Raw genomic sequence first — 23,982 nt, 5'->3', positions numbered from 1 at the left:
GAATTTACACATTTAAGCAACGTTGCTTAACGATTGCTTAACTTAAACGCCATTCACCACGTTTAGAGCTTGCTTAGAGCCATTTTAAGAATGATTTGACCACATATGAATTATTATTAAGATCGTGAGCTCAGTATCATGCTATTAATTTATCTAGGGTTTTGATGTGAAGACTACATTTTGTTTTGAAATTAAATTATTCCCTAAAAGGAGCTTGTATTTTAAATTGAAACTTAAGAATTGAAAAATATTAATAAAAAAGAATTAAAATGGTTAGTAAAAATCAACTCCCTCTTTTGGCTTTGACCTGCGTATTTTATTGAGGAACCCGATGACGTAAGCAAAATCATCGTCAACGAACTAATCAGTGTTTTTATTTGCAGTCAAATTTATAAATAGGTATTTGTTTACAAATACATACTTTCAAAATGTCAAAAACCACGTGATGTTTCTAAAATGTAGTAGTATTTTGTACTAGATTAGTTAACTTCCCCTCATTTTTTGACACTACTATCGTTTAGTTAATCATCTGTGGGAAATCAATTATAAATCCAAATTTAAGCAACGTTGCTTAAAGGCGAATTAAATATTTAAGCAAGCTTAACTAAACAACCATTGAGAACCAATTTAAGCAAATCTAATAAATACGGCTAATTGACTTTGGGGAAGAAGAGCATGAGTAGATGATAGTACTAGATTATACAAAACATCTACTAGTAGTAAACTACCACCTCCGATGGAACAGGTTATTTACAGTACTTTTCAGGGTTCAAGGGAACACACCTATTGTGTCGAAAATTGACAACTGGAATCGACTTCATTAGGTGTGTTTTTTATTACCACCGGTCTTAACTGGACAAAAAAAAACGCATCGGGGCTTAACCTGAAATCTTGGCAGCACTGTATATTGAATGTTCCGAAAACAGCAGACACAACAAAAATTTAGAGTTGTCATATTTTTCGCTTTCGTTATTTTCTTGTATTTTTCATGTATGTTTTACAAAGAGATATAAAAATGTATGCTAGCAAAACTATTTTAATACATTTTGTCCTTCCAAACGTGAGTTTTCACGTTTTTAAACAAATTCTAAACAATTTATGAAAAAATTAGTTTGGTAGCACAGATTTAAAACTCTTCAAAAAGTTAAGCCCAGAGAAATCTCCGGGCTAAACAACTAAGCCCAAGGGGCTAAGGTGTTGTTGTATTTAACATGTAAATTGCTTAGCCCAGACTGCGTTTTTTTTGTCAAGTTAAGACCGGTTGTAATAAAAAACACACCTATTATTCATCTATCTGAACACACCTAACTGATATGATTTTGACAGTTTTTCGTTTTGACAGTTCTCTTCCTTTTCTGCAGTTGTCCTGTTATGTTTTGTTTGTGAATTTACCGACAACGTTCCCGATTTTATTATTGCAAGCATTTTTTCAACAAATTTAATAAAATGGTAATAAATTAATATTCTCAAAATATATTTCTTCTATAATTACTCAATTAAATTTAAAACCATTTGTAGTTGCCGCTTTCTTTACTAAAAACAGCCCAAAGTCATCCCATGGTAAGAGTTCTTCTCTTTATATTAAACGTTTAGGATTTTGTTCTTTATTTTTTATCAATAAAACATCTTTATTAATTATTTTTTTAGTTAGTAGAGCTAAAAAATGGTGAGACTTACAATGGACATTTAGTGAGCTGTGATTCATGGATGAATATAAATTTACGAGATGTTATTTGTACTTCAAAGGTTTGTCTTTCTTTCCAAAAAACAAATAAACAATTATTGCAAAAATAATTGAACTATTTATCAAATTGTAAACTAGGATGGTGATCGGTTCTGGAGAATGCCAGAATGTTACATTCGAGGTAGCACAATCAAATATTTACGTATCCCCGACGAAGTGATTGATATGGTCAAAGAAGATTCTCAGGTTAAGTCGAGAAATCGCGCCGAAATGAACAAAAGTCGTGGTGGCGGCGGAGGAGGAGGTGCCAACAACCAAAACCAACGTGGACGAACTGGCAACAGAAATAACTTTGGCAATCGCAATGCCCAAGGTGGACAAAACAGCGGTTCCAGACCGGCATCGCAAGGTAATAGACCTCTTGCTTCCGGTCTTAAGAATAATAGGAAGCAATAACTTGGAAAAATCAATTGCCCTTAACTAGGATTTAAGTAGTAGTTGTCATCAAAAATAATAAAAAAAAAAAACTTGTTTAGCTTTTCAAGAAATGTTTCTAATTGGAATTATTTTAAAGGATATAATTCATTACTCCCATGAAAAAAATTTCAAAGGGTATTCCGCAATCTCATAGCCAGGGAACGGATTTTCCTAACTTTGACTTTTTTTCTGCGTTATCCTAATAGAGTATAGACTTTATACAATTACGATTCATGTCCCCCTGATTTCAAATATATATATTTTTTTAACCCGTTTTATTTGCCTTTTTTACTCATCAGTACCTTTTTTATCAATTTTGTTTGCTTAAAAAAAATCATCTAAATTTCTATTTACAATAATGGCTTGAAATGTAGTTTATTTCAGTTGAGATTATTTCTCTTTAGAATATAGCCCTATTACGATTGTTAGCTATCAATTATTGATAGTTGATAAATACTGAAATTTGGTGTTTTAAAATCTAATTTGGGGGAAAACTAGTAGTTTTTTTAATGGAATTTTTCAATTACATTGGCATTATTCTTTGTTTTTAAATTATTTGCAAATTAGAGTCGAAAGGAGACTGGGCATTTTGTCCCATTGGTGTAACACATTGAGACACATCAAATAAAAGGTCTCGATGAGTGTATTATTATGATGTTTTTGAATCAAAAAATGCATCACTGCGCTTTCCCTGCACAAGATGCAGACTTTTTCCCATATAAAAAATAATACAATCATCGAGACCTTTCATTTGATGTATGTCTCAATGTGTTACTTAATTTGTGTGTTTCTTAATTTGTTCTCAAACAGGTAGTTTTGAGAGACTGTAAATGCTATTTTTAAATCTTTTTTCTTCAAAGGACTCTATCAACGAAAGTGAATTATTGAAAATTCACTTCTATTTTCAACTTCAATCGGATAATAAAAATAATAGAACAAATAAATTCTGTAATTAATGGCGACATCAAGTCCAGACTTTCCGAGAACATTGAAGTGAAAAACTTCAACAGTTTTAAATCGGGTTTACTCTTTTCTACTCAAGTAGAGAGGTCTTTCAGCTCATTTAAGGCATTTCTTAGAGACAATCGCAGAACGGAGTGTTGCGTTGCCGCGAAGATAAAAGCAGAAATGGGCATTTCTAAATTTTTTGATGGCCAAATATTTTACTAACTAACTCTTCCTTAAAACATAAAACTGCAATTTATTAAAAATTGTATTTGTTCTTTTTTATTTGTTTAATGCATTAATGGTCGATTTCATAAACATTTAACAGGCTTTTAAAATTTTAACTGACGCTTTTTGTATGGGACAAACTTCATTTCAGAATCCAAATTCCGATAAATATTTAAAATGGCTTCATTGGCCACAAATTAACAAAAGAAATTTAAAAAAATCACAGATGTACATTTTTAACTTTTAAATCACAGACATCTTTTAGCTTTGATCCACTTATTAAAAATAAATAAAAACAACTGACTTGAGAAAAGTCAAATTACTAAAGGAGATAAATTAATGAATTCAGTATACATACATACCTATTTATTAGGGCGTTTAAAAATTTCTATTTTCTCATAAACAGGCTCAAAAGTTTCGTTAGTCCCAAAAATAGATCTCTGAAAATTTGAACCCTTGATATTAATAATAATTACTTCCGCATCGCACATTTTTATTTCCCATAAGAATTAAGCAGGACATTTTTTTCCTAGAATATACCAAAAAATCATTCCTGAAATTTTCTTTATCTAATTTAATTATTACACCATGTATCATAGATTTATAAATTTTGGAGTACTGTAAGAAGCAAAACGGTTGAATTAAGATAACTCTACCTTTGACCTCGAATAAATTCTGAGTTGATTAAATGAAAAAAAAAAAACACTTACCTTTTTTGTAGAGTGTTAAATTTTCTCCAAAAGTCTTTGATCCGTTTGGTAGTAGTTTATCCTTCATTAGTTATAAGAATCAGAATTAAAAAAAAAATCCTGTGTAATTCTTATGGGAAATAAAAAAGTGCGATGCGGAAGTACTAAACATTAATATAAAGGGCTTATATTTTCAGGGACCTATTTTTGGGACCAAACGAAACTTTTGAGCCTGTTTCCTTAAGATATCTCGAGCAATAAAAGAGATATCGAGAAAATTTAAACAGTTTTTGAAAGAAGAATATCTGTTCTTATAATCAACGGTACGAATTTGTTTATAATGAATTACCCCACATAAAATTAGAAGCTCGAAAACAGCCAAAATGACGTTTTTTAACATTTTATAACGGTAATATCTCAAAAACGGAGGCCAATTGACTTCAGATTCGAGTTCAGCACGTCAAAAACCTCTAGAAAAGTATTTCTTTGTTTCTTGTGGCAAAAAAAATTTTCAATTTTGTTGACCAGTGTAATTTCAAGAACCTTAATAAAATATTTAAAAAAAATTTTAACGGGAAATTTTGAATGTGATCTTTTAAAGTAACTGTTTTCCAACCAGAATTATCAAACATTAAAAAAAAAAGATGATTTAACTCGAGAGAAAAAAAATTTTATGTACCTAAGAGTTAAAAATTTCCCATACAAATTTGTATGCGGAAAGTATGACCCTAGAGCTTTGTATATAAAATCTATGGTACTATCATGAAAAAAAACAGCGCCACCAAAATAGTAAGCTAGCGAACGAACTAAAAAATATGTCAAATTTCAAACAGAAATGTATATCTCATCTCCTTTATCCCATTATCGATCTAAGCGCCCTCGCGACCACTCAGGTAACGAACAAACTAAAAAATTTCACTTCATGATAGTACTATAGATTTTATATACAAAGCCCTAGAGGCACGGGTTAATGACGTCCAAACATTTTTTTTTCCTAAATTCCCCTTGGGCCCTAAACTTTTGATCTAGGGGGTGTCTCCCCCGAAAACATTACTTTGGGAATTAACGGACACTCTAATGAAAATTGGACACACAGGTTTCATATTTGTATCTGTTGGTCCAATTAAACAGGTAAAACAATAAGCAAATAATGTTATAAAGGTTGTCCATGGTCCGATTAGCAGTTGTCCCGATTATAGAGGGACATTTGTATGAAAAATAGCAGGGAAAGCATTAAGTGCAGTCCAAATAGGAGTTGGTCCGATTATAGTGTCCTGATTAGCAGGTTTTACTGTATTTGTGGTGGAACAACATTGTAGTTCCGATGCATCGCGATGGTTTATATTTAATTTTGTAAAGCCTTTTAATTATTACTAAGCACTATATGAAGATAAATCTTCTAAAATTGGGATTCGTGGGCCATTTCTAATTGGCCCGAGCAAAGGGCCAAAATATAAAATAGGACCCCATCGGGCACTTTGTGGCAACGCTTCTCAGGAGTCTGGTGCTTATTCCGTATTACGAAACGAAAAGCAAAACAACTATACCCAGGACAACGATAGTCACGACATAGAGCGGTTTGGTACAACGATACTGAATGCAAGTTTTTTTTTTCAAGCGTACTAACTTCACGCCTATGAAAAGTTGTCAAAAAAATAAGTAAATAAACAAAATCTTTAGTGGGAAAAAAATGTTCTTTTACTTTTCTTGTGCTATTTAATAAAATAATATTCTCTATTCAAAAACATGATAAAATTGAAGTTATGGACATAATTTATGATTTCGACTATTTATTTTATGAGTTTAAAGAAGAAAATCATCTTCCCGAGAACTTTATCTCTACCATTGCCAATTGGCCATGTATGTATGTAGATTGAGATCAATTGTTTGCTTAATCGCTTTGTTGTGTTGTTTTAATAGTAATAAGAAATTTGCTTCTTCGTTTTAATATTTAAGTATGATTACATTTTTGTATGTTCATTGCAATCAGTGGAATTAAAATTCAATTCGAAGTTTGACAAATTTTTTTTCTTAACAAGACAAACGAGGACGAATGTCAAACGATATAGAGTATTGTTGAAATCAAACGATTATCGTAGTACCTAATCGCATTTGAAAAAGAACGAAGTGGTTTCAACGATAAAGCTTTTGGTAGTTCAATACATTTATAATTAATTATCAAGCTCTTTTTTCTTTTCATTTAATAAATGCCTTTTTTTGCCTTTTATTTGCCTTTTTTTTTTGAAATTTTTAGGTCATAGTAATCCTTTCTCTGCTCATTAGCTTTAAAGAAGTTGAGATCTAAAGTTCAAGTAGTTCAGATTCTTTATTAAAATGCAACTTTTAGAAAAATTTAACACCATACGCTCCATCCATATTAATTACTTCGCATTTACCGCGTCCTTCTAGTTTGTTAAGAGCCTTTAACAAAATATCCTCATCGACTTCTGAGAACTCTGGTTTTGCTGAACACAGTTCAAACAAAGTGCAAATTGTATTGGAATGACCAGTCTCTGACGCCCAAGTGTACATCATGTCTGCGTACTCATCCAAAGTATACCAGCATAAATTCCATTCGTTACCTTCTTTATCAATCGGATAAGCAAATCCTGATTTCTTTAACGATGTAATGATTTGAGTGGCAAGTTCCGAAGATACTTTCCTACCAATTGAATCATTTTTAAAGAGAGTGGCTGTGGAAATGCTCAGTTTGTTATTGCCTGTGGATTTGTAATGCTTCAGGACAATGTCAGCCCACACAGATATTTGACGCTTTTTTGTTTCTTCATGATGCTGTAACCTAGATTTGATTTTAATACTTGTAAAATAGGAATTATAATTAATAAATTATTTACGTGTAAAAAGGTGGAAATGAATATTCCCAAGGTAGTTCGTAAGTAGCCATTATTTTTATTAGTCAACTAGTTCTGTTCGTGTTCATCATGTTTATTTATCTGTCAAGTGTCATTAAAAAAAAACAAAAAATAGGTGCATCGAACAAACAAACTATAGTTTTGTTCAATGAATTTTGTTTCGTACTTTTTGGAATTTGGAGTACAACTTTTTATTGTTCAGTAGCATTAGCCCTGTTCCATTGGAGGTGGTAGTTTACTCGTGAGTAGAAATCTACAACAACAACTACACTTTCGTATATCCTCGAGTAGAAGATCGTGTGTTATTTGTAGTACTATACTGTCCATAATCTCGTAAAGGCCCTAACTACATTTTACTTACTTCTGAGGCCCTAACTACATTTTACTTACTTCTGAGTTATAGAGGGAAACACAAAATCTAATATCGCAATTTGCATATAAAAATGAAAAAAATCGAAATTACATTTTGAATTTTCTGACTTATTTGAAGACCTAGGCTAAAAAAATTAACGAACATATGCCGTATCGTTCGACTGGCAATTATTTGTACACAAATAATTGCCAGCCACATTAAGGGCCAGTTTTACAAACGTAGTTCAGCCTCGGATCAGGAATTTAACTCGCCGATTTCGGTGGATTAGCAGTGGATCAACTTTGGTTCAAGGATGGATTTAGGTATTTCATCCTATATGGACCTAATACTATAGGGGTATTCACGATCTGGTGCAACAGGCCTAGTAAAAATGTAAAATATTATTTTTTTACAATAGATCGTGAACGCCCCTTTTCTTATCTATAGTAAATATTGATGCATGAATGAAATCCAAGATGTTTTTTTTTTTTAACAGGGTTGTTCCTCCACTGTTGCTTCTTCTTTTTTTCCATTTTTTATAATTTAATTCTTTGTTTTGTTCAGGTTAATTAATTTTCACAAATTATTTTACATCAAATGAAAATAAATTACGTGACATGAGTACCGACAAGCCGACAACCATAATGAACAGAATAAAAAAGACAAACTGTTTATCATGGGCGACGCGACGGTGAGCTCCCATCTGTCAAAAATAATTTTACTCTATTGTATTTTTATTTTGCAATAGGTCTACGGCATAGCAAAAGTGCAAGACTATTGTAAAATTTTAATCCGTATATTTTGTTGTTGTAGTGTTGTAAGATTTTACACTTTTGCACTTTTGCAATGATACAAGACCAGTTGCATCGGATCGTGAATACCCCTTATGTTTCCACCTACGCTAAATCCGAGATTTAGGTAAGTAGATTTAGAATAAATCTCGAGATTTATTTTAAATCTACTTCGTTAAATCTCAGATTTGGGTTCAGCTACCCTAAATCTATGATTTTCACCTACTTTCAATCTGAGATTTAAGGCTTAACTACATACACCACTTTTTGAAAAAGTACAAAAGTGAAAATATTTTTTTTCTGCCTAGCGCAACTGTTTTGTGAAAAATATTATACAAATTATTTTTTAAAACCAAAAATAAAGCTTTCTGCATCAATTGTTTTAATTTTCTAGCCCGAAAAACTATACAAAAATGCGTTTGAAAATGTTCACTTTTGTACTTTTTCACTTTTTGAGCCGATGTAGTTAAGGCTTTAGAATAAAACTCGAGATTTATGCTAAATCTACTTAGCTAAATCTCGTATTTAGGGAAGGTGGAAACGTAGTATAAAACCAGTGTTAAAAATGAATTTTACCACCGAATTCAGAAGATAAAAGTTGCTACCACGGATTACATAGTTGTACAACTGGCCCTTATTGTGTGCGGAGAAATAACATTTGATTTTCTTTTTGTTTCTTTTTGCTGTTAATTTTGTATTTCTGAGATTTGTGCTCGCTTTTATTTCATTATTTTTGTTTTTCAATTTGTGATAGGTGGTACTCTACATGAATATTTTTTCACTAGGGGTATTTACGATTCGATGCAAATGGTCTTGTATCATAATTGTAAAATTGCAAAAGTGTAACATTTTCTTCAATTAAAATAACAAAATATACAGACTATAGGGGTATTCACGATTCGATGCAAATGGTCTTGTATCGTTGTAAAAGTGCAAAAGTGTAACATTTTCTTAAAATAAAACAACCAAATATACAGACTAAAATTTTTTTACACTTTTACACTTTTGCTATACCCCAACCCTATTGCAAAAATAAAATACAATGGTGCAAAATTTGTCTATTGTAGTTGTAGTAGTAGAAAACAAAATTTTGCATTTTTACACCTTTTTGTTACACCGGATCGTGAATACCCCTTATAATTTTTTTACACTTTTGCAATACCCTATACCGGATCGTGAATACCCCTACTGTGATTTTGAAAGTATTTCGTTATCCTTGTGGAAGTAAGTTAAAAATTTTTTTCGCATCAGCAGAGTACTAGAATACACAGCGTCTACACTGAGCATACAGCTACCCAACAACACAACCGCAATCCAATCCACAAACAGAACAATTTTTTTCGCTGGGCAAATTATGTCTTATTTTATCTTTCGTGTACGTGTAAGGTTTTCTTCTGATTGTAGAGGTAAAATGACTCATTTTACTTCTACATTCAAGAAAAAAACCTTACACGTACACTAAACGTCAGAATCATGCCCATGATTTGAACAACGCTCATGTCATGTTCAAAAAACGAGATTCTTCGACAAGATGTATGTGTGGGCATCGATTTTTCTGCCTCCATTGGATTCAAGACATGTTCATGAACCGGGCATCGTTCATGCACAGTGGAGGCGGCCTGTATTCGGAATTTCGCTCATCTGTCAGTACCAAAAGAACAAAAGAAAATAGAAAAAAATATCTCCTAAACTGGGTGAAGATCAAAACAAACCAAATTTTTCAAGGACGCGCGCAATTTTAAAGAACTGTTGTTTGTAAAAAAAACTCATACAAATCGATTTCAAGTGTTTTTTTGGTAGTAACGTTCTACTATAACTTAATTAAGTGTCTAAAAATCGAAAAAATTACGGAATTTAAAATATATTTCTATGCTGTATTTTTTGCTTTTTTGTTTTGTTGGTTTGTTTTTGCTGGTTTGTTTTGATTTTCGCCGAGTTTAAAACCTCAAAATAGTAACTGTAAATAGAAAGAGAAGACAAGGACAAATGTTCGAACTACCCTATAGACAAAAATAAACTGTAAATAGTGTGAACATTACCTTAACCAAAAGTCACCCGAACGAGACCACTAATATGAAAATATATATCGTTGAATGCTTCCATTTTCAAAAGTCAAAATATTAAGCAAACGCACTTGAAGCTCCAGCTAAATTTTTCGCTTTATTTAATTCACACAAAATTAAAGTTTATTTCCTCACGATAATTATTTTAAACTATTTAATTCGAATTAAACATTATTTCTTTACAACCTAACACATTAAAATTTTCAAATGGCTAGCTCCTCCAGGTAATAATATCAATTCTGCATCATCCAGATTTGCACACAAGTCGTCCCAAGTTATTTAGGTCGAATTCATTCGTATAAAATTTATGTTTTCTTTTCTTATCGTTACACAGACCTGACGCTACGAATAAAGTATGCTGCTATGCACATCCCGATGCACCTCTTATCGAAGATTATCGTGCTGGTGATATGATTTGCTCTGAATGTGGTCTTGTTGTTGGTGATCGCGTAATCGATGTTGGTTCGGAATGGCGTACATTTAGCAATGAAAAGAGTGGTGTTGACCCGAGTCGTGTTGGTGGGCCAGAAAATCCACTTCTTAGTGGAGGTGATTTGTCGACTATTATTGGACCGGGAACTGGGTCAGCATCGTTCGATTCTTTCGGAGCACCCAAATATCAGAATAGACGTACTATGAGCAGTTCGGATAGATCACTGATATCGGCATTCAAGGAAATATCAACTATGGCAGATCGTATTAATCTGCCAAAGACAATTGTCGATCGTGCAAATAATCTTTTTAAACAGGTAAAATTGATGTTTTTATTGTTTTGTAGGAGTATCTTAAAAACTATGTGGTTCTGTCCTGATAGGGATCTTCTTTATATCTTATAAAATATTTTGAAAGGTGGCCTTTGATATATTTATTTGGTTTTAAGCATTCTATAACACTAAATATTCATTTACAAAATTTTAAATCGAATCTTCAAAAGCTTAAATACTCAAGAATCTTAACAGGGTCTGATATCAAAGCCTTAAACAGAAGAAAAAACTTTCTTATGTGAGTTAAAAAACAAGGCACGTATAGACTTGAAACGTTCAAAGTGTTTGATAAACTTTAATCCATCTGAAATGTTCTAACGAAGACTGTCTTATAAATAAGTCGCCAAACAACGCGTTGATCTGTTTTGCAACGATTTCAATAGGAGCTGCATGGACGAAAGAAAAAGAATCAGTTCAGCATCTTCTCTTTAATTAATGAAATATGTAATAAAGCTAATTCAATATTACGGTAGATAAAAAAGGAATCACGTCAGTTTTCTGATCTCTACGTAATGGAGTGAAACAACTGTTTACTGCATTTGTCAGACCCATTTGCCATATACATTTGCCATAAGATCAAACAGATACAAAAGCGATTTTTAAAATTTGCTCTCATAACTTTAGAAAGGCGAACCCTTTAAACCTCCTTTCTTATAATAGTAAACTAGCTGATTGACTTGCCTACTAGCGAACACATGCCTTAGAAGTCTCTTCCAACTCATTAGCAGTTCTGCGTAATCGACTAACGGATGATTGACCTGCAAGTTCACATGGTAATACAATAGAGCCATGCGGTCTAAGTAAGTCAGCTGTCGCCTGAATGTTTCTTTAACCTAACTTAAAATAGAAATAAAATGCACGACTGGGTCGCACGAACTTGTTCTTAGAGTTCAAGTTGCTTAAGTTTCTTAAGACTTTTTATATAGAAACTTGGGAAATGTAGGTATATAAAAACAAACAAAAAAAAAAAAAAAAACAAAATAAAAAAAATAAAATTCATTTTTCAAGAAAATAAAACATTATCTGAAATCAAATCGCCCCACAAAACAAGTACGCAGTTTTATTTTATATATTAAGGTGCATTTTTAGAAAAAAAATTTTCAAAATCGTTTGAGACGTTTTTTTAAAAAACTAATTTTTTATAAATGAATTAAAAAAAAAAAAGTTTTAAAAAAAAATTCAATGTCCCGTTTTCGAAAATTTGATTTTTCAAAAAAAAATTTCAAAATTTTTTTAAAAATCCAAAAATTATTTTTTTCAAAATTTTATTTTTGGCTTATATTTAAACTATATAAATGCTTTCGTCTCAAAAATTTCGTTGAAATACAATAAGCGGTTTTGCAGAAAATCCGATTTGAAAAAAGCGGTCCTATGGCAGGTACCGTTAGTAATGATTTTCAAAAAAAAATTTTTTTCTTCAAAAGATAGACCTCGTTTAAAAACTAACATTTGAGTTTTTTTTAACAAAATCGTTGGAGCTGTTTTCGTGAAATAAACTTTTCCGAAATTTTTGTATGACAGGCACCGTTATTTTTGGACCAAAAAAATTAATTCCAAAAACCCCTCTGGAGAGCCTCCAAAAAATGCTACATACCAAGTTTGAAGTCAATTAGTAGCTCCTATTACAGACAGACAGACACACAGACTGACAGACTGACAGAGTGACGGACTTCCGGGACCCATTTTTTTGGCATTCTCTACCATCGTAATGTCATGGAAAAATGTCATCTCAAATTTTTTTTTGTACGAATGCATAACTTGATATACAGCTATGGACAAAGAAATAGCACACTTTTGATTTTTCTTACAAAAATTGGATTTATTTGGGACCTTTTAACTTATATATTATAATTTTTATATCAGGGCATGCATTACCTTATAGGGATTCATAAAATTAATAATTTATTATAAATTATTTAATTTTTAAAAATTATAATTTGTAGAGAATACCCTTTTTTCTTGTGGACAAAGAAATAGCACACATTCCGAAAATCATAAAAAATAATCATTTCTCAGCAAAAATTCTTACAATTTCCAATAAATTCAATACTACTAAGTTGGTAACTTGTTAGTAGACTACAGTTTTTCAAAGTTCCTTCGCTACTCTTTGGTAAACTTTCAACTAACGTCTGGTATCCACTTTGTGGAGTACGGTACCACGCTTCTTTGATTCTGGCCCAAAGATCGTTTGAATTTTTGAATTTTCTTTTCCCACGCTTAACCTTGACATCAATTTATAAATTTTCTATGGGGTTAAGATTGTGAATTTTAGACGGCTAGAGACGATTTTTTCGTCCGAAAACCTATCTTGTACTATTTCTGATGCATGTTTGGGTCATTGTCATGTATGAATATCTAATTAACTGGCGAGAAATATGGTTCCTCGGTATTCTAATGTAATATTAAGACAAAAGAATTTATCAATTTTGCCACTACCTAACCAATGGGTCCTTACCATGCCAGGAAAATGCGCCCCAGACCATCAAATCCTATCCTCTTAGTTTCATCGTCTTGAGATAATACTTTGGCTTGTCCTTTTAACATTTAAGGCGATGGACAAATGTTTTGTCATCGGTTCCAATGCGGTTAACCTTTATTTCATCACTCCAAAAGACTCTCATTCAAAACTGCATGTTTTTTTTTCAGGCAAAATTATTCGGGCAAAATCGTGCGAGATGACTTAAAAGGCCCATATTTGGGTTTGTTTGTGATCGCTCTATCCACTCGTATGGAAGTTTTGCGGGAAAGAAGTTAACGCAATTTAATTTCAGAGTTTAAATTTCTATTTGCTCTTTCTAAATAAATGGCTTTATCCATCCTTTATTCGAAAAATTTAGAGTTTAAGCTAATTGAGAAGGATTTTTCCCTTGACTATGAAGATCAAAAGTAATTCTCCCTTTTTTCGCAGTTTAATAATTTTGTCTGCCTATTTTTTTTTTCAAAAATACTTGTTAATTAAATAGTAGCAATTAAATGAATGCATTTTCGTCAACTTTTGAACGCGGAATAAAAACTTAACGGTTAAACAAATGTGTGCTATTTCTGTGTCCACTAGCGAAAGAGACAGAAAAAGCATTATATTGCTAGTGCAAATAAATATAGAAAATAACGGTATTTTTAAGATATTTTCGTCTCCATCACTTTATTTCGACAATATACCAAAAGAAAAAAAATTTATAAAAAGCATTCCTAATATCTAAAATTCGATTCGCATGATTTTTCTCAATAGTGTGCTATTTCTCTGTCCATGGCTGTATAGTACCTATATCGCAAGTAAAAAGGAATACTAGAAGATTTTATTTGAGATACTTTTGTTGCATCTACATAGATTAAAGAAAAAATTATTAACTTAAGAACAACAATAAGCTCCAAGCTTAATTAATTTTCCACAATTTTATCTAAAATTTTTGTGACATATTGGTTTCCAAGATTGCTTTTCAAGTATCGTCAAAATCGAATAATTTAAAAAAAAAAGTCCAATCAATTAGTTATTTTGCCCTTCTTATCATAAATTTATCAAATGATTTATCTTTCAAAAGCTATGCAAAAATATTTTCAAAAATTCTTTAAAATAACTATAAAACATTAGTTGCCGCCAATTGCTTCCTATAACCATAATCATGGCGCACGGGTAGTACCCAGTCAACTTTTGCACTACACCCTTATTTACAGGCAAAATTGCAGAAAATTAGAGTAAGTAGAGTAGTAGAGTATAGAACTTCAAAAATCACAAAAACTTTAACTGACTGACTGATTCACTCATTCATTGACATATTATCAAAATTATAGACAACTTTCTGTTATTGTAATGGGACTTGTGGTGCATATAAACAAAAAAATTGAAAATGGAAATAATAACAACACTGGGGAGCACATCTCACTATCACAGAATCTTGAAGTTTAATTAAGTGCTGCAATTGGAGATTTTCCGTTCATTTTTGCTGAACTATCAAACATTACATCAAAGACTTCAGAAATTTAATATCAGTTTTAAAGTTACGTTATATGAAGCATTTTGACCTGACGTTAACATTTCACTTGCCTTTTTATTCACAAAATTGAGTAATGCTAATAATGTTGTGAATTGTTTCAAGACGAAAAACTTAAAAAAATGATAACTTCATATCTTTGAGAAAAATTTAATAGCAGTTTTGTTAAACTCATTTTAAGCACTAGTAAGTCAAATTATATCGAAATCATTAGATTCGTTTTCGAAAAAATTACAATGACTCAAAATGTTATATGGGCGGTATACGTTCTAAAAGAGCTATTAAAAAAAACAGGTTTGAGCTATTTCTCAAAAATCATTTATTCCAAATTTTCAGCAAATCCAACCATCCGTTTAGGCCCAAGGTCAATGTACAACTGAACGCACGGACAGACAAAATTAACTTTCCCATCATCGTAACCTCGATTTTTTTTTACATGAACCTATACGGCAAAAATGGATGTATAGAACAAGCAAAAAAAAATATACCCAACCCTTACACATAAATTGATTTGGTATGTTTACACTTATGCAAGGCACTGTAGATAACTATGAAATCAGAATACTAAAGCAGAAATATTTGTGGCGAAACCCCAGGCCATTACATCTGACTTATAGTCCAGTAATTTTAGGTTTTATCTGCGGAAAAATTCCTACTGGGCTGAATTTTGGTATACAGCTTAATGACGGCTTTGTTATGAAGATGTGAAAAATCGACATTGATATCGTGTCCGCGTTAAGAATTATAGGGGTCAAAAGGTCACAAAAACTGGTTTTTCACGATTTTCAGCAAAACGGTAAGTCTTATCAAAAAATTTTCAATGCAAGAATTGTAGACCAGATTATTATATATAAAAAGTGTCATGACACTTTTTTTCCTAAGACCCACCGTTTCTTAGGTATAACGATTCAAAAAGTTGAAGTTTAGTTGTAATCGTCATAATCCTATTCCTGAAAAAAAAACTCCTAACTGAAAAGTTCCTGAAATTTCATTATTTTTTTAGCTTGAATTTCGTTCCTCAACTGTTAAGAATATGGGGAAACCAAAAAAAAATGGAAATTTTCGCCATTTTTCCGATTGGGGCCCTTCTCCCGAAACCATTTCCCTGGGAATTTTTGTTTAGAATATGTCTGAAAATATACAGGGTGTGCAATAGAGAATGGACAACCCTAAAACGGCTTATAGCTACACTTATGATTGTTCTAAAAACAGATAGAAAAAAGTTCTATCGCAACCAGTTCATAAAATATGGACTTTTTTTCGTTCAGTGTATTTTCAATTTTATCATCTTATGTTTTCGTTCACTACAAACACGAATGAATGAATTTTATTTATTTCCTTTTTTTATAATTTTCTACAATAATTGTATGAGTACATAAACACTTTAAAAATTTCATAGCTATTACACATTTTCGTAAAAAAAATTTTGAAATTTGTTTTTTGATGCAAAATGTAAAAAAAGTATTTTATGAAAAATTTTAAACACCTGTGGTATAAAATAAATCTATAGAAACCTAGGTGGCCATCTTTCTTAAAAATATTCTCCTTATACCAGAATATTTTTAAGAAAGTTGGCCACCTAGGTTTCTATAGATTTATTGGGCTTAAAAATGACTAAAATGACTGGGCTATTATCTCAAGATACCAGAGTAAAAGTGAAATTCATCAGAAAATTTTATGTCCATTCCATTCTTGCAATACATAAGTTGCAAAAACGAATGATATTTTTACAGTAAGCACAACATTTGAAAAGTGTAATTTTGTGTATGCTTTTCTTGAAAATATTTGTTATAAACTGTCTTTCCTTCTTCTTCTTTTTTTTAGTTTTTAGGGCCACTTTTGTTAATCCTTAATCACAATTTAACGAAATGACAACCCCTTTAAAAAAATTTTAAATTTTTTTTTCCTAGACTTAGCTTATATTTACTGGTCATTTCACTTTTGTTCGCTTAAAACAATCATAATTGAATGTCCAAATGTCATGTTCAACGCAGATCTTAGTATTGCTTTTGACAAATTTTGGAAAAAACCATTGAACTCTGGAGTTATCACGCAATCTTTAAAAACTGTTAATATTTCCGTAGGTACATGATGGTAAAAATCTTAAAGGGCGTTCAAACGATGCGAAAGCCTCGGCATGTCTTTATATAGCTTGTCGCCAGGAAGGTGTACCACGTACTTTCAAAGAAATATGTGCTGTTAGCAAAATAAGCAAAAAAGAAATTGGCAGATGCTTTAAGCTCACATTGAAGGCCTTAGAGACAAGTGTAGATTTGATCACTACCGCAGATTTTATGTCCAGATTTTGTGCAAACTTGGGTAAGGCTTTTATCAAAAAAAAAAAAAACACTTTCCCCCTCACGAAAAATTATTTTTTTATACAGATCTTCCAAATATGGTGCAACGTGCTGCAACACATATTGCAAAGAAAGCTGTTGAAATGGATATTGTTCCTGGACGTTCACCAATTTCAGTTGCTGCAGCAGCTATATACATGGCCTCACAGGTATAATTATAAAACGAAATTATACTCCAATAAGTTTTCTAATGATATTTGATTGAATAGGCTTCAGAGCATAAGCGCAGCCAAAAAGAAATTGGTGATATTGCTGGAGTTGCAGATGTTACGATCCGGCAATCATATAAACTTATGTATCCACATGCAGCGAAGTTGTTCCCTGAAGACTTTAAATTCACAACACCAATTGAGCAGCTGCCGCAAATGTAAATATTTTCTTTTTCACCACCTGAATAACTATAATATTTTTAACAATAACACTGTGTATGTATTTGTAAGGAAGTTTTTATTTTCATTTCGTAATTGATAGAGAATTAAGTTGTAACAATTGCAGCAAATATACAGTTCAAATATTCGCTACAAAATAAAGAATGGATTTGTTGTTTACTAAATTTCATTTCTGAGTTAAAATTTTTTTTATTAATTTGGTTATCCGATAAGGATATGGCATTTTGTATTCTAAAGTAATGATTTAGTTTTTCGAATAATAACTAATTAAAAACTTGTTTGGTTATTTTGCTGCAGCTTTGGAATATCAAATCACTGTAGTTGAGTTCACTTTTTAGTAGAAAGATGTGATGTCACCAAAAATAGTTTTTACAAGTTCTTCAAAAAAAAAAATATTCAATCAAATCCTAACTAAGATATTAAAATTGTGTTGGGTTATTTTAAATTAAGTTAGGTACAGAAGGTATCTTCGGAAATACCATCGGATAGATTTTGTGCACAAAACTACGTCCGATAACGAATTTCGGCTGATCGAATTTCAAACGGGGCAAAATCTTGTGCCGGCCGTTCAAACATACCAACCTGTACAAACGGACACATAAATCACCCGAACAACCAACCTTCAACCAGAGATTGACCAAATTAATATGGATGAAAGTCATTCCTCCAGTATCATTGGAGCCCAAACTTCCATTGACTCGGATCGCTAGCTCTAAGTAGCTTATGTTAATAAATAAATTCTTAGCCCGACGTGCCCACGAAGGCCCAAGGCCAAGTGACTTACAACCTTAAACCATTCCTGTGCGCCTTAAATGTTTTCCGAGTGACTAATTTGAGACGCACTTATTCATAACAATGGAACTCTTAGAGCTTTTGGTAATTCCTCACAAGAAGCAGTACACCTGAAAAAGTAAATTTTAGACTTGAACCCACAACCTCTATAATGATTGTCCATCACACTCACCATTGCATCACGGGGTACTAATATGATGCACCGAAAATGATATCCACTCCATAGTCTAAACAAGGACAGCTACGATCGCAATAGATCAACATGTGCTTTTCCAATCTAACCTCTTAAGAAGCCACTAGGAGTAAGACAGTAAGTATATTTTATATTTAAAATACATTTCTGCAGATCTAGATTTGGTAAGGGATCTACCCCGAACATCACCTCGTGGCAGTATAAAATTCACAACCATAAATTTGTAAAGTTTTGGTGTTAATATATTTTAGTATGCCACTTATTTTGAACATTGTTGAATTTTAATGGCTATATTAATCAAAATTCTTAGTCTTGTCTGGTTAACATACAGATAGGGACATAACACTTGGAGAGTTTTTTAAATATTTATTTCTAGACGTTGCGTATGCGCATTAAAATTCAAAAATGTTCAAAATAACCGACAGGACAAACTAATATACATATTTTATTCACTAATACATTAGCAAATACAAATAAATGGGCATATTTGAGTGAACTGATTTTGAGTGAAGTGCATAAATACAGCAAAAAACTTTTTTTTTCTAGTATTTTGTGGCAGTGGTAGGGTTCCCAACCGTTTTCTTGTACCTACATTTCTTGTATTACAAAGAGATACATAATATATGCTAGCAAAAGAAGTTAAATACATTTTGTCATTCCAAACGTCAGTTTTCACGTTTGTAAACAAATTCTAAACAATTTATAAAAAAAATAGTTTGGTTGCACAGATTCAAAACTGTTCAAAAAGTTAAGCCCAGAGAAATCTCCGGAATAAACAACTAAGCCCGAGGCTTAAGTGTTGTTGCATTAACCATGTAAATTGCCTAGCCCCGACTGCCCTTTTTTTGTCCAGTTAAGCCCGGTGGTAACAAAAAACACACCTATTGTGTATGTATCTGAACTCGCCTAAACCTAGCCTACTAAGGCAATGTGTCGATTGAGTTATTATTTAGGTAAAAGTTCTATTCTTCGTTAAATTTAATACATACATTTAAACCTATTTTATCACCACGATAGTGTCAAAATTTAACCAAGCTTAAAATTTTTAACTTAGTTTTAACGCAATTGAAACACTTCCTAAATGTTGTTTTCAGATTATCATTCCTATATTCTATTTCTGCTACTAAGTCGTTCACAAAAATATTTTTTTCAATCATGAACCCAAAAAGGCGAAATTTGAAATATTGAATGTGAAAAACCTTAATTATTTTTTGTCTTCAAAAAAGTTTTTGAATAATGCAAGAAGTGCAAAAAATACAGGGTTTACAAACATTTATTTGCAACAACTTAAACAAAAATTCCTCGACTTCTTTATTTTCATCTAAATTCTATATTTATTTGAAAAGTACTATATTTTTTAACGGTTTTTCGTCAAAATACTACAATCGTCCCCGAAAATGTTGAGAACCCTACCTGTGGGGCCAAATGGACCTCATATTCGGTGCATCAAAATACATAACCATGTTATAAACATAAATCATAGCTATCGTCAGTTTGCCTTTGTTGGACATCAGCAATTTAAAAAAAAAGCAAAGCTCTCAATATTTTTAATATGAAATGTAATAATTATATTTTAACTTCTATACATTATTTCCTTTTGGAGTAGTTTTACTACCAGAGCTATGCTTTCCTAATTCTGAAAGTATACTCCTATAAAACAGTTCTGAAGAAAAAAATTTAAACTTGACCTATATTTATTTTCGACACTTTTAAGTTTTGTGTTTACCATACCAACTAAAAAGTTGGTGCATAGAAAATCGTGGGTAAGTGCGCGAATTGATTTTGCTTTGTTCAAATTATAAAAATTAAATTAATTTTTATCTTGCTTGCCCTTGGGCTCGTGCATAAATATTTTTATTTTCATCATAATTTCCCATAATTTTGTTTTAAATATACATAAAACTTACTAAGCATGATTTATAGGCATGAGTTGGAACAAACAAATTTTTTTCTGTTTTTATTTATGCAATAACATCGTAATTCATTTTTTTTTTATTTTATTTCAATATAATTTAATTAGAAGCAATTATTAGCTTTGTCTTTGGTATCATTTAGATGCTCTTAAATGTGCTAGCAATGCGCGTTAATACAGAAATACAAACAAAAAAGCGTCAACATCTTTTGGACTTGGAGAAACTGTATACTAATATAATAATAATTTTTTTTTTCTTTTCTTTTTGTTTATAAATAGAAATAGTGTGTGCTGTTTTATTATTTTCCTTCATTATTCATTGCATGCTATCAAACAAACTATCCATCTTAATCGATTGAAAGTGAACATTTCTCCTCATCAGTATGCCCAATACATTCAAGAGCAGGTCGATGTTCCGAATCCCACATTCCAGGACCACAACGCTTACACAACCCCGATAATGTACAAGGTATCTTTGGAAATTGACGATATTGATGCAACAAACCACGTGCCTTCCTCAAAATCAACTGCCCATCCATATACATGGCGAGTGAACTGAAATGCAATAGCATCTCATCTGCTCGTAGATTTTGTGCAATCACATCGTCAGCATATACCGCAATTATAGCCAGACATAGGAATAAATGAAAGTAATCTGTGAGGTAGTTTGACCAGCAAGCCTCCCACATTCGAATAACAACAGCTTCGGTGAATTCTCGTTTAAAACACAACAATAGCCAACGATGGCAAAATAGTAACTCCAATGCATTGTTGTGCTTTTGCAGATGCTCATAGAATTTCGGCAACATAATTCGTATCAATTCTCTCAAATAGCTTAAGTTTCTATCAATATCGTTGTCAGTGGGTGTGCATACGAATATAGCTCTCTGCATTAAGCCGACAAAGCACCAAAACGCTTCGGACTCATTTTGTATCTCGCATAGAACCGGTGCCAATAGATCACTCATACCTTGCGAATAGGACATTCCCGTGTTGTAGAAAGCATAATTAAGGAGAATGTTTTTCATAATTTCAGTATTGGGATTGTCATCTCCACAAAAGAATGGATTTGATCTATCAGTGCGAACAACATCTTTCTCAACAACACACTGCACCGTCTTCCAAAACATAATCTGCTCTTCAGGCGACATGGAGTACAAACGTCTACGCGTAATCTCTTCATATTCTTGTCGTTTTATATCGATCAGTACAGCTCGATCTTCAAAAGTCGAACCAAATGAATAACACTTGAGAAGAAATGGCCAAACTGTCTTGCGTAAACTCTTCTCAAGACCCCCAAAGAAGACACATTTACGCAACAACAAATCATCATCAATCTGACCTTTCTCATTTAACAACGTTCCATAGAAGAAATTCGTTGTAATTTTCTTAACATTCCCCTCATCCGGATGCAGTTCGGACTTCTTCACCTCCGGACGACACACCATAAACTGCCGATAAGGCAGATTCTGTTTCTCCTGGCTACTCGGTGCCAATGTTATATTATGCAAAAAGCAATGCCATTGATGGAGCACCTGAGCCAGGTGATCCAAACCACCATAATGGAAATGCAAAATCTTATATTGAGATTCCCTAGAAGCTATGACCAACTGACCCGAAGTGCAGTTGTCATCATTAAAGAACAAACGCAACGATCGCATTTGACTGAGATCAACAGAAAATCTCCGACATTTGATTAGAGTTTTCCGTTTAACAGTCGGAGTTGCATTGGCGCTATCGGGAAACGAGAGATTGTGTTTGAAAGCTAGTAATTCTGGAGTCATCCAGTTGGGATTGTTATCGTCTGAGCAATCAGATAATTGCATCTTATCACGCTCAGTGCCAACACAATTATAAGTTGATGTTGTATTCTCAATGCATGGATTGGCAATGGTTATGTTAACCGAAGTAACTGGGTTCTTCTTTAACATGGAATGTAAATCTTCGATTGTTGCAGAATTTCCACCCAATAAAGGTTGGAGTTCGTTCTTTAGTTCTCGCATCTCGTCGGCATCTTCTTTTTCGTCTTTTTGATTAATCCCTTCGGAGTCTTCCGAAGATTTGTCACCATTGATTGCGTTTTTATCTGCTGGCAGAGTGTTGCAATTGTTTAAGCAATTTATATGTTGTTGATCAAGACCCGTTTGGTCTTGGGCTTTGATAGCAGCCATAAAGGCTGGACAATTTTCATCGGATGATGAACATTTGCATAGAGATGAATTTGGTATCCAGGTGAGGAGTAAAGTATGACGTTTGGCATTGTTGTATTGATCGATGAATGTTTTAGTGGTGACAGTCAAGTATCCGGGATAATGAAGGATGTCTGATTCTTGGCGAGCTACTGTCGGCGGATGGATACAGACATTGTTTTTGCAGAAGAGAATTTCGTTGTCTTCGTAGATATTATCGATTTTTTCGTCGCATTTTTCTTCACCCAGGATAAGACTTGATGCCTTTTTAAGAATATTTACTATGGGCATTATGGCTATATGTGAAAAAAGTATATTTTTTGAAAGAAGTTTTTATTAATGAATGATGAATTGATATTGATTTTTTTATTTTGATTAAAATTGGGGATTAGTAAAGAAAAAAGGTACCTTGTTTTGGTAGGAGAGATGATTCACTACAATTTCGACATGCAGAAAGGATTGATTTGTTTTTTTTTTTTTTCTAGAAAATCATTCCTAGTTTATGGTAAAAGCGTAATTGGAATTTTTTTTTGTTTTTGTTTAATTTATTTACACAAATGCTTTTGAGCAAAAGAGAATCAATATTGGGTGCTCTTTGCTTTAAAACAAATACCTATATAAATTTTTTTTTTGAAAGAAAAATATACTGGACTTGTCAAATATTCAATTGGGTATGTTTCAGTGGAAAAAAGAGGGTCACGTCGAATATGTCAGTTCAGAACAGAGGAGGTGTGTTCCTTAAATAGATATTTTGAAGGTTCTGGTTCTGAGGTTTTAGCTTTGTTTTGTCGTTTTCTATTGACTTTTGAGATTTTTGTGTAAAAATCTCAGATTTTCCACTGCAAACAGAATATGAAATCTATGTCGTTTTCTATTGACGAATCTCAGAATGAGATTTGTGAATTTGACAGCTGAAAGGGGGGGTGAAGAGGGGAAATAGTGGACAAATCTCAGATTTCATGATCTATTTGCGTCCTGAGATTCAAAAAAATGACAAAAAAAATGAATCTGAGATTCAAGAATCTGATTCTGGATTTTTATCAAGATTCACGCATACAAACACACGCACTTTCACATACACTCCTCTGTTTGACATTTGTCTGAACATTTGTTGTTGTTTTATTTTTTTTATACGCACAGATTTCGCACACAATTACAAAACTAGATTTCATATTCTATTTGCAGTGGAATATCTGAGAATTTTACACAAAAATCTCAAAAGTCAATAGAAAACGACACTAGTTTTGTAATTGTGTACGAAATCTGAGAGTACAAAAAAAATAAAACAACAACAA

At 32.3% G+C, this 23,982-nt stretch overlaps 4 protein-coding genes across 4 annotated transcripts; 2 read left to right on the top strand and 2 right to left on the bottom strand.

The window, feature by feature from the left end:
* The first annotated feature begins 1,360 nt into the window (after positions 1 to 1,360).
* On the top strand, positions 1,361 to 2,232 carry LOC129921539 (probable U6 snRNA-associated Sm-like protein LSm4). The gene is made up of 4 exons (XM_056003416.1): positions 1,361 to 1,449; positions 1,519 to 1,560; positions 1,648 to 1,746; positions 1,823 to 2,232. The coding sequence occupies exons 1-4, from the start codon at positions 1,447 to 1,449 to the stop codon at positions 2,138 to 2,140; spliced, it is 462 nt and encodes a 153-aa protein (XP_055859391.1). The 5' UTR covers positions 1,361 to 1,446; the 3' UTR covers positions 2,141 to 2,232.
* A 4,098-nt stretch (positions 2,233 to 6,330) lies between these two features.
* Positions 6,331 to 6,959, bottom strand: LOC129905630 (vacuolar protein-sorting-associated protein 25). Its single transcript, XM_055981158.1, has 2 exons — positions 6,879 to 6,959; positions 6,331 to 6,823 (listed from the first exon to the last, which is right to left on the bottom strand). Exons 1-2 carry the CDS (start codon positions 6,926 to 6,928, stop codon positions 6,367 to 6,369), a joined length of 507 nt encoding a protein of 168 aa, XP_055837133.1. The 5' UTR covers positions 6,929 to 6,959; the 3' UTR covers positions 6,331 to 6,366.
* Positions 6,960 to 10,148: 3,189 nt separating this feature from the next.
* Positions 10,149 to 17,765, top strand: LOC129906002 (transcription initiation factor IIB). The gene is made up of 5 exons (XM_055981626.1): positions 10,149 to 10,326; positions 10,437 to 10,851; positions 16,940 to 17,174; positions 17,240 to 17,361; positions 17,422 to 17,765. The coding sequence occupies exons 1-5, from the start codon at positions 10,310 to 10,312 to the stop codon at positions 17,581 to 17,583; spliced, it is 951 nt and encodes a 316-aa protein (XP_055837601.1). The 5' UTR covers positions 10,149 to 10,309; the 3' UTR covers positions 17,584 to 17,765.
* Positions 17,766 to 20,792: 3,027 nt separating this feature from the next.
* LOC129905866 (TBC1 domain family member 16) lies at positions 20,793 to 23,331 on the bottom strand. Its single transcript, XM_055981489.1, has 2 exons — positions 23,096 to 23,331; positions 20,793 to 22,983 (listed from the first exon to the last, which is right to left on the bottom strand). Exon 2 carries the CDS (start codon positions 22,976 to 22,978, stop codon positions 20,846 to 20,848), a length of 2,133 nt encoding a protein of 710 aa, XP_055837464.1. The 5' UTR covers positions 22,979 to 22,983; positions 23,096 to 23,331; the 3' UTR covers positions 20,793 to 20,845.
* Between the last annotated feature and the right edge of the window lie 651 nt (positions 23,332 to 23,982).

This window comes from Episyrphus balteatus, chromosome 1, assembly GCF_945859705.1.
Source record: "Episyrphus balteatus chromosome 1, idEpiBalt1.1, whole genome shotgun sequence".
Taxonomy (NCBI): domain Eukaryota; kingdom Metazoa; phylum Arthropoda; class Insecta; order Diptera; family Syrphidae; genus Episyrphus; species Episyrphus balteatus.
The sequence above is the reverse complement of the archived record's forward strand: the minus strand, read 5'-3'. Positions and strand labels throughout refer to the sequence as shown.